The 10,627-nt window shown below is 33.7% G+C and overlaps 1 protein-coding gene across 1 annotated transcript in view; it reads left to right on the top strand.

Moving 5' to 3' along the window:
- The first annotated feature begins 4,529 nt into the window (after window positions 1-4,529).
- Window positions 4,530-10,627, top strand: part of LOC110112258 (polyadenylate-binding protein 2) — a 37,194-nt gene continuing 31,096 nt past the window's right edge. Inside the window, exon 1 of the mRNA XM_020844415.2 lies at window positions 4,530-5,227. Within this exon, the coding sequence (XP_020700074.1) occupies window positions 4,951-5,227 (277 nt within the window). The 5' untranslated portion in view covers window positions 4,530-4,950. The remainder of the gene's footprint in view (window positions 5,228-10,627) is intronic.

Genomic DNA, 10,627 nt, shown 5'->3' with positions numbered 1-10,627 from the left:
TATATATATATATATGATATTTATTGATTTAGATAAAGCATATAATAAAGTGATTTTTTATTTTAGTATTAAGCATTTGGCCTAAGTATTTTTCTTAAGAGGTTATAAGAAATAAGGTGATTTGGCCTTAGTATTTTGTTTTGGTCATGAATCTTCTTAGTAGAAGTGCTATGGAGAGTTTCAAGAAAAGTGCTATGGTGAGTTCTTGAAAAGAATGGAGTTAATAACAATTATATTCCAATCATTAAAGATATGTATGCAGGAGCTATTACTTGTGTTCAAACACAAGGTGGATTGACAAACTATTTTCCTATTTCGGTTGGATTACATCAAGGATCAGCCTTAAGTCCATATCTTTTTGCTTTAGTCATGGATGTTCTCACTAGACATTTGTAAGAGAATGAGTGGCTTGACCCTTTTAGAAATCATAATTTTGTACAATCACCTTAATGACTTCCTTGAATTGAATCACATACGACTTTGCTCTTATATGTAGGTTATGGATATTAGAAATCAAAGAAGTTGGATGTTAGCTAAATACTTAAGGAGAAAATCGATTTAATAAAGTGGAAATAGATCTTTAGGAATAAAATAATAATAAAATACTATATTAACTATATTAACAATTCTATGGAGAAGACACTTTTTAATTTGGACTTATATTGACTCTAGACAAAAAATATTTACATGGGTCAAAATATGCGTTATTACACCTTGTTCCTCCAAGTGTCTATTTATATTTCGTTGGTGGCTCTAGAAAGAAGTTCTTAAGCTCAAGGACGTGGTTCTCTTCTATCACCAAGAGGGTAAGCAAGGATGTCGTGGTACTTTGCCATTAGCAAGAGGGTGAGAAAGGAGATAGAGGTTCACTTCCTTCTCCAAGAGGGAGAGAAATGTTTGAAGGTTTGCTCCCATCACCAGGAGGGTGACAAGGCTTTCGGCTCTCCACTGCATCAGGTTTTGTGGAAGTGATTTATTTAAGAGCTTCTTCGCCTTAATGTGGAGACAAAAGAAGAGACATTATAGTGATAGTGGAATACTTGGAGAAGAGGACTCCGAGGAGTAGACGTTTGTCATTATTTGACCAAAGCACTATAAATCTCTAGTGTGTTTCTTCTATTTTTTATTCTCACATTTTTACTATTTTACATTTTAATTCCATGTTGCTTGGTGAAAATCATTATTAATGCTTCATTTTATTGATTAGAATATCATCATTGTTGTTTTGATATTTTGGTAAATTTGCTTGCTTCCGTATTAAGTCATAATTGTTAATTATTTTTCAAATACTGAAAAATTCAAAAATATAATTATTTATTTTTGAAGTAAGCAATTAGTTTTTTTTTAATTTACTAATTCACCCCCCCCGCTTTGGTGTACCTAAATACAAGTTCACTTAGACTTAACATCCTTATTGAATATTCAATTTATTGGGGAAGGGTTTGAAAATTGGAAGAAGAAAGAAAAACTATTAAGTCATAAAAGTTTAGATGAATATTAAAGATTATAAGATCATATTGAATGTAGGAGTGGATTGTATTTGATTTCTCTAACGTTAAGGATTATCAGTCCATATATATGATGAGTCATCTAGATTAGATAATCGAGGAAATTATTTGGAGCTCTTAGATTTTCTTACTAATCATACTGAAGAAATTAATATAATTACAGCTATATATGCAAGCTTAAATTTAAAGCTAACTTCACCAAAGGTCTAGAAAAAATTTATTGTGCTATAATTACTAAAACTTTAATATTTATCATAAAGGATATTGTTGACTCTTAACTGCTCAATTATATTGATGAATCTATGAGGTTTCTACGAAGGAATAACTAGATATTGCAACGAGAAACGTAGATATATAGGTTGAGATAAGTTATTTGAAGATTTATAGACATTAAATATATTATATCTACTACTGCTCTTGCGTAGAAAGAAAACAATGAAAATATACTTACAAAATAAATATACATAGGATATGTGGTCAATGACATGATGATGTAATATATAAAAAGAGTTTCATAGTTTAAAGACACTAATACTTAATTATAACCCTCATGGATTCTATGTTCATTACTTTGCTCATTTGCTCCACTATGCTTTGTGGTTATAGCAAAAAACTATTGACATATGAAGCATCTTTTCAAGATCACTTCAAGAATTGTTAATAATTTAGGAGCTTCATATAAGATGAGTGATGCTCTTAAAGTCATTCAACATGATAAAATAATTTTTCAACTAATCAAAGGAGAGTTGAGTAATGGTCGATGTTTGAATTAAGAAATAAGTTTATAATGAGCTAGTGATACTTGTTGGGGTTCATATTTTCATACCCTAATTAATCTACAAAAATGTTTGCTTAAGTAATTAAAGTGCATGAAATTATTAAAGAAGATGGGATATATTATCAATAATTATTAAATTGGTGTTTTGATAGATGCTATGGAATCTTTTAATTTTATCCTTGTAATATACTTAATGATTGACATTTTAGGTGTTACAAATAAATTATCATAAGCTTTAAATAGAAAATATCAAGATATCATGAATGCAATGAAAAATTAATACAAGTCTTCAAACAACAATCACAAATGATAAGGGAGAATGGATGAGATTCTTTAATAGATGAAGTATCATGTTTTTGTAATATTTTTGAAGTTCATGTTCCTTGAAACTAAATTCAAGATTCATCGATGATCAGTACACATAAATAAGAAAATTATAAAAGTGTTTGAAAGTGTTTTAGTTCTTGAAAAAGTTTGCATGTGTTATATAATGTGTCCCTAGAGTCTGGAGTGAATTTTAACAAAATTTGAGAAATGTTACTATTTAAGCATCTAGGTATTAGTTGTCTGAGCGCCTTAATGTTATTGCAATACTAAATGCCAAATAGTGATATTGCAATGCTATATTCTCAAAGTTTTGGAAAAATGACTAATGTTATAGTGCAAGGATTATAGCACCGTAGTGCTAAGCTACTAATTGTACTTTAAATATAAATTATGCCACTATTCAATTCATTCAAGAATCGCATGCAGTTGAAGGAGAGAGGAGAGGTATTTGGAAGAGAATAAATGGATTTTGAGCCACTTTGGGCCATTTTTAGTCATCTTCTCATTTGAGAAAGTTCATAGAATTGAGGCATGTCACATTATGCCTATCTTAAATTTAAAAAAATATGAAGATTTTTGAATTTTTAATTAAATTTCTATTTCTATTACTAAAAAATGAGGATAACTTTGTATTGAAAATTTTTTTTTGCCAAACATTTTATATGTTCTAGAGATTGAGATTATGAAAGTTTTGAGTATTTTTTAAAAATTTTATACCATGTATTTTAAAAAAATATGCAATTTTATTAAATACAAAATAATCTAGACTCTGAAAAAGAATGTTGTAGTAAAATTTAAATTTTAAAATAGTATTATACATCATTCTTGATAATTTGATTGTAATTTGAGATTGTAAAATTTTACCCAGTAGGAATTTTTGTTGTTTACCGTTATAAAATACTGTGTAATTATGATATGTGCTCAAGTATGCTTTAATTATTATAATATGATGAAATATATACTTATGTGATTTAATTATGACTGTCAGGAGATCTACTGGGATAAAATCTTTTGAAATTTTATCTAGGCCCAAGAATCTGTTGTCTATAAGCCATATTCTAGTATCTATAAGCTATGTTATAGTGGTTATGAGCAATGTTAAGATGTCTACAGACATGTTCTAGTGCTATAAGTATAAAAGGGAGTCATAAGTGGTCAGAATTTTTGAGATTCTATCTAGATCCAAAAAAAGAGAAACTGATACGAATTATTCTGGGATTGAATTTCAATTTATTAGACTGCTCTTAGTAATTGAATCTTTGAATAATTTCTATGCTTTTGTTACTGCAGAATAATTTATTATACTATATTTGATTACTTTTAAATATTCTAAAAAATGTTTAATAAATTTGTTTGAAAATTATATCATTTTTTGTAGCCTACTAAGCTATTGTAGTTAACTATGCCTTTGCTTTTGGTTTTTAAGATTTGAGAAATGGAAGGAGCTAGTTGATCATAAGTTCAGGCTACATCTGAGTATATATGTATTTTTTTTATTTTGATTTTTGTACAATCATGTATACATTATATTTTGTTTTACTCTATCTTCCGTGGTCATATACTATTTTATAAATACATTTTCATGAAATGAAAAGAGATCTTGTGGATGAGTTTATTTATATTACTCTGGATATTTTTAATAGCTATGTAGTTTGCTGTTTATTTTAAGTTTTAAATTAAAAAATAATTCTAAATTATTTTTAAAAACTTTATTGGGATTTGCTTATCATTTGATTTAATAACAAATCGTTACTTTTTTCGTCCAGTCCAGTTTTAATCAAGACTTAATTTTTTTTTAACCCCAATGCCGGTTGCAAAATCCCATATAAAAAGGAGAAATAATTTAAAAATTTTAATTTATGCTTCCTTAAATAGAAATACAACTGTAGAAGGCGAATACGTAACGTACAGTATACTGTCTCAACGTAATTTGGTTCACGGCGGTTTCTTGATTGTGCGGCTGTGATCAGCCCTCGACGGTCGCTAGGGTTTCTGTTCCCACACAAAGCCCACGTTTTGATCGACGAGAGAGCCGCGCCGTATTGCTCGGATAGCCATTCCCGAGGGTTTCTTCCCCGTCTCTAAATTCTATCCAACTCTTTCTTCTCCACCCGCAGCCTTCGAAAAAACACAAAAAAATCCAAAAAAAACCAGGAAAAAGGGGAAAAAAAACACAAGGGGAAGAAATCGATTATCATATTTTTCATCTAGTATCCATATCTGTTATCGGTCATCAGTATATCCGGGAAAGGAGGAGGGCTTGTGTTCTACCCGTTTCCAATTTTCCTCTAGGGTTTTCTACGGGAAAAGGTTAAAGAAAAAAAGGAAACCAGGTTCATGGCGCAGGTGGAGTTGCCGCCTCAGGCTCTACTGGACGTCTCGAATGGATTGCCGGAGGTTAGTGACGCCTCTTCTTCTGGCGACTCTGGAAACCCGTACCCGTTCACGTCAACATCGCTGTACGTTGGGGACCTTGACCTGAACGTCACGGACGCACAGTTGTATGATACGTTTCGCCAAGTCGGCCAGGTTGTGTCTGTCCGCGTGTGCCGGGATACTTCTACCCGCCGATCGCTTGGATATGCTTACGTTAATTTCAGCAATCCGGTGGATGGTGAGTCAATTTCAATAAGCTATGTTTTTTTTTTTGGGGAATGATTTTGGTTCTTGATGGCCATTGATTGTTTCAGAAATTTCTGTGCTTATATTTTTTATTTGGTTATGATTGCTTTGAATTATATTCTGATGTCATTAGGTCCAGAGAAACTGTGTGGAATTTTGTAACGATTATATGATTTATTCTCCATAATTTTTTGGGATGCCCGATGACTTGAGGAGTGAGTTTTGATTTGTTTTCCTAATTGTTATAAGGTGCCTTCTTTCTAATATGTTCTATGCTTTCAATGTATTGATTTTTTAAAAGTATGGCCAACATTGCAACTGCAACTTTCATAAGAGGAAGGGTAGATAATGTGCGACACATAAACCATAACATATCTGATATAAGTTCCTCACAACCCCTTAAAGCATTAATATGTAATGCAGAGAATTCACATGTGCAATTTTTACTGATACCCTAAATGCTGGTTGGTATTTTTAGTCTTAGCCAGGTTTCTTCATCTTATAGAACACACTTGTCTTTTCAAGGAACAATAGTAACATATAAGATCAGAGTAATATTCTGTTCTATATTGTATTTGATTTGATTTGATTGCTCAACTACTTTTTTGAATGGGGATACATATATGAATGTGATTATTTTTTAGTCTATAAAGAAAGCATAATCAAGGAGATAGCTATCTTAATCTTTTGACGAAAAAAAGGAATTTTTTTAGATATTTGGCTAAGTTGCAACTTGTGTAAATGATATATGGGTGGTATGGGGGTGGGCTCCTTAAATGACCTAGGCTTGCTCATAAGCCCTTGAGCCCAACCCTATAAAATCTCTAATAGCCTAATGATTATAAGCTTGAATGGGCTAACCATAATGATATTGAGGTCAGCCTATGAGCCCATTTATCATTTAGAAGTCTCACCGTTGCCTCGATTAGTCACCATTGAGTGATTTTAAATTAAAATAAAAGAAATAATCTTGGTAGTATGATATGCACCTACAAACTCATGAGATTATAAATGAACACTTAACCATAGACCAGCAGTTCATTTGCTCATATTATGTAGCAAATATTTATAAATATTTTCACTAACATCAATTTTTCATTGAGCTATTGTAAAGTAAAAATTAATTTAGAATATATTTTTTTGAGTTCGATGCTCGTGGTTAAAACTCAAATATGTTTGTTGAGATAGTTGAGTTTTGATTTGATTAAAAATTGAGCAATATTCTATAGTAATTTAATGGATAAAACATATTATGCAACTCATTAAAGCCCATTGTAAGTTTGAGCTTGGCAAGCTTGTGATTTTTTAAGTTGGATTTATCTATTTGACACCTAAGGTGGAGATAGGGTTTGGGGCAAGTAGGCAAAGGGAAGTGATGTTATGGGCACCAATTGGAAAGGGTGATGTGGTCCCATCATCTTCCAAAGAAGCTTGCATACCTCTTCATAGCGGTGCAAGCTTTTTTTGCTTTCAAAAGGAAACTTGTAACCTTAAGGAACAAGGAAGAGATGAGGGAGAGGACTAGATTGAGAGCTAGAATGAAAAAAATGAGAGCGAGGAAGACTAGCATGCATCATGCTAAGTGGCTTCCTTTCTTTCAAGAGTATTCATTTGTATTGTGACATCATGCCGAAGTGGACAACAAAATGGTTGATGAAGTCAGGTATTCACTTTGTTTAGCTAGTCTCACTATATTTGTCCCCAATTTTGATCACTTTAAACATGATCACCATTCATGTCCAATTTTCTATCTTCCAAGATTTACGAAGTGATAGCCATCCCTTTTAATAGATTATTGCATTTGTTATTTCTATGTTTGTAAGTTTCCTTGTTTTGAGTTGCCCTCACCTTACATGAATTCTTGTATGGAAGCTATATGGGGAAGGAATGGTTGGGCAGGTTGGCTGCAACAAAATCTTTGGCTTCATCATAATGCACTTCTATTAGACTTTCCTAAAAAAAAATGATGTCACTTACATTTTGCACTTGTTGTATCTTTTAATAAGTCAAAGCAACTAAAAAACTAAGTCAATATGTACAATCCATTTCCCATTTATAATGCATGGACATGGATACGAAGACATGGACACTCCATGGCATGTGTATTTGACACTCTTAAGGTGGAGGTTGGGTTGCGTCCAATTAGGCAATGAGAAATGATCTTGTAGGCACTAATCGAAGAGGGAGATTTGGCCCCTTCATCTTCAAAAGAAGCTAGACTAACCCTTTCTAGTGGAGCAAGGTTCTTACTTTTTATAGAAACTTGTAATACTTAAGGAACAAGAAAGAGATTATGTATAGGAGTAGATGGAGAAATAGAATGAAAAAGATGTGAGGAACCTAACATGCATTATACTAAGTGGTTTGTTTTTTATTTTTGTGGGCTTCGATAATTCGGCATCGGCCTCCGCCCACTGCTTTTCTTCTTCGGGGGAATTTTAACATATTAAGTTCCGGGGTAAATTTTGGAAGGCATATGTGTTTGTAGATAAGACACTACCCAGAGATTTCACCCTCATTGTGCGAGGATTTTATGATCTGATTTTTGGTTTTCTATAGGCGCAAGCCCCTATAGTTAATTACCCCTCCCGATAATGAGAGAGAACTTTCGATTAAGGCTAGTCGTCAATCAGATATGTAAGAATATGTGTTATTTGACATATAGTAGTAGCATGAGCTTAAGTAGAGTTTGAGAATTGATATTTAAAATAAAAATTTCACCATCATTCACTTAAAGCGGATGGTGGGGGAATGGATGATGGACCCGATCAAGATCCCATGGTTCAATTATCCCGGGCCATCATGGTCCCTGGCCTACTTAGTTAGAGGAGGTAGTCAACCCAACCTAACATAAGGATTCTTGTCGGTAGCCATAGGTTGCTTCGTCCAAGGGTACCTTGAAGACGTGGGGTGAATGTTTGTCTAAGGGTACAAATTTGGATCCAGCTTAGCTTATAGAGAGCTTTGTGCCCTATAAATCATATCCTATTGATTCATATCTTAAGTATTTGATGCCACTAAGAAACGTATTGACTCTGGCCATAACCGGTATCTTGTGGTGCCATTTGACGACAAAATCACTCAATTAAGAGGGCCTTGGGTCATAACCGTTTATCCTGTGGTGCCATTTGGCGGCAAAACCGTCGGTTAGAGGACATATATCACGTCCTTACTGGCAGAAGATTATTTGAGAATATATCCTAGTGATATTTTCGACTAGGTATTAGTTCTATTGGGTTGAAATAAATTTCACTTTATCCACATCGTCAAACTGTTTTGGAGGGTGGATGGATTTTACTTAAGTATTTTGATGGATGATTTCAATTTTAACTATCTTGGAGTTTTGAGATTTTTGGATTTTCGTGGAGTTTGGATTTAGGTGGCATTTGGAAGGCATTTGAATACTTGGAATTAACCCATCTGGTTGAGATTTGTATTCAATACGGCCATCATCGGAGTGTTTGGGGTCATTTCCATTTATGGATTGAATCTTGTCGACTTTACTAATTTGTTGGCAGAGGATCGGGTTTGTTGCTGGCGTGCTTTTATTAATGATTTTTTTTTGTTGGAGGCCTTGAAGGCCTTATATGAACGTATAAAACAGATATCTTTGTTGAAACCTGACTATATATCTGTTTGATAGTTTGAGCCGTATTGACTCCTATCTACCAATATAGAAGGATCGAGCTCAAAATGTGTTCATTTATTGACCCGCACAGCATCCCTAGACGTCACATGTTTACCCATAACACGCTCGACGGAGCTCATGCGGCTGTACTATTGCATTCGCCCCCTTTTTTGTACCTATGTGTATACATATTACAGTGCATATGCAGGGGTGTTTTTGAAATATTTGTAAAAGCCTTTTGTCTGCTTGCATGGATGCTGCGGATCTGTTGGCGTGGCGTCATACTATAGTTACTTGCCTGTTTTATATAGGTAGACTGTCGTGCCCTACTTGTTGCTTTCTACAGGTGGATTGTAGTGCACTAACAAATCTCCTGCTTTGGCTCGTTGGAGCTTGCTCTTGTGATATAGTCTTTTGGCATTTTGCTTGTGCTTGATTGCTAGTATATATGATGGGTCTCTTATAAGGCCCATGGGTGTGTTTGCATTTATTGCATATCATCCAGTGTTTGATTGTAATGGATCAACGTATTTGCTCAATCTTGAACAGTGATTGATCAGAAAGGTTCCATAACGTTCATTGCCTTCTGCTACGATAGCTTATGATCGCTTATATTCATCACAAGCCTACTTCCTATGTTTGTAGGTAACTTGTATCTACAAAGAGTCTTTGAAAGTGGCCTATAAGAACCTGCATTTGTTGTAGTCCTGCAACGTAACATACTCATTTGCGAATTGATGTTGGTTGATTTGCTTATGGTATGCTCACAATCTTTTGTCATTGCTCCCAAGTATCTATATTTGTTATAATTTGTTGCGTTGGATGTATATATGATGCATTGCATACATCATAATTCTTTCATGCACATTGACTGCGAGTCGATATGTTTGCTTGCGTCTCAGCTTTCAATATAGTCTGGAGACTGATATTCTTGCTTACAGGACCGATGTGAATGTTACATATAAAATGTCCTCACTTGTAGGTGATATATTTGGTAACGATCTTTTCTCCTTCAACTGTGATCAAGTTATATATATCCCTTTAATTTTCATTGCTTGTGGAGTTTGAATGCTGGTGAGTCGTGTTTACTATAATTCTCCTCGTATTTGCTTGTAGATATGATGTTGTACACATAACAGGCCTCTTGTAGTGATTCATAGGAGTTTGCACTTATTGTAGTCCTTAGACATTTTGCTCGTAGATGGCATATGGTGCATATGACGGGTCTCCTACAACGATTTGCAGGAGCTTGTATTTGCTGTACTCCCTTTTGTATTTGTCCACAAATGTCATTTGGTGCAAATAGTGGATCTCCTGTAAGGGCTCGTAGGTATTTGCATTTGTTATGTATCTTTCGCCTTTACTTGCAGATAAATTGCTACCTCCACATTGGGGAATAACCACTTTTATTGCATGCATCTATCATCACTGACTACGAGCGAGTTACTGAACTTGATAGCATACTATTCTTCATTAATCATGAACTAGCCATCATTAGCTACAAGCTAACTAATACCAATCATATTATTCACGGTTTCCTTCAGTGTGTTTTGCTATTGGACCGCTATCTCTTCTATATGATTGATACAAATGGTCACAAGTAATCGTCATTATTTCTATATGATTTGCAATAACTTTTCTATCTATTCTTGATTTATCATGATTCCTTTTGTTATTGATCATATGCATATCATTGTACATTCCATTTGATCTTTGCTTACAATCAAATTACTCATTCTTTTCAGCTTCATTACTTATGGGATG

The sequence above is a fragment of the Dendrobium catenatum genome, unplaced genomic scaffold (assembly GCF_001605985.2).
Source record: "Dendrobium catenatum unplaced genomic scaffold, ASM160598v2 fragScaff_scaffold_193, whole genome shotgun sequence".
Classification (NCBI taxonomy): Eukaryota; Viridiplantae; Streptophyta; class Magnoliopsida; order Asparagales; family Orchidaceae; genus Dendrobium; species Dendrobium catenatum.
The sequence above is the reverse complement of the archived record's forward strand: the minus strand, read 5'-3'. Positions and strand labels throughout refer to the sequence as shown.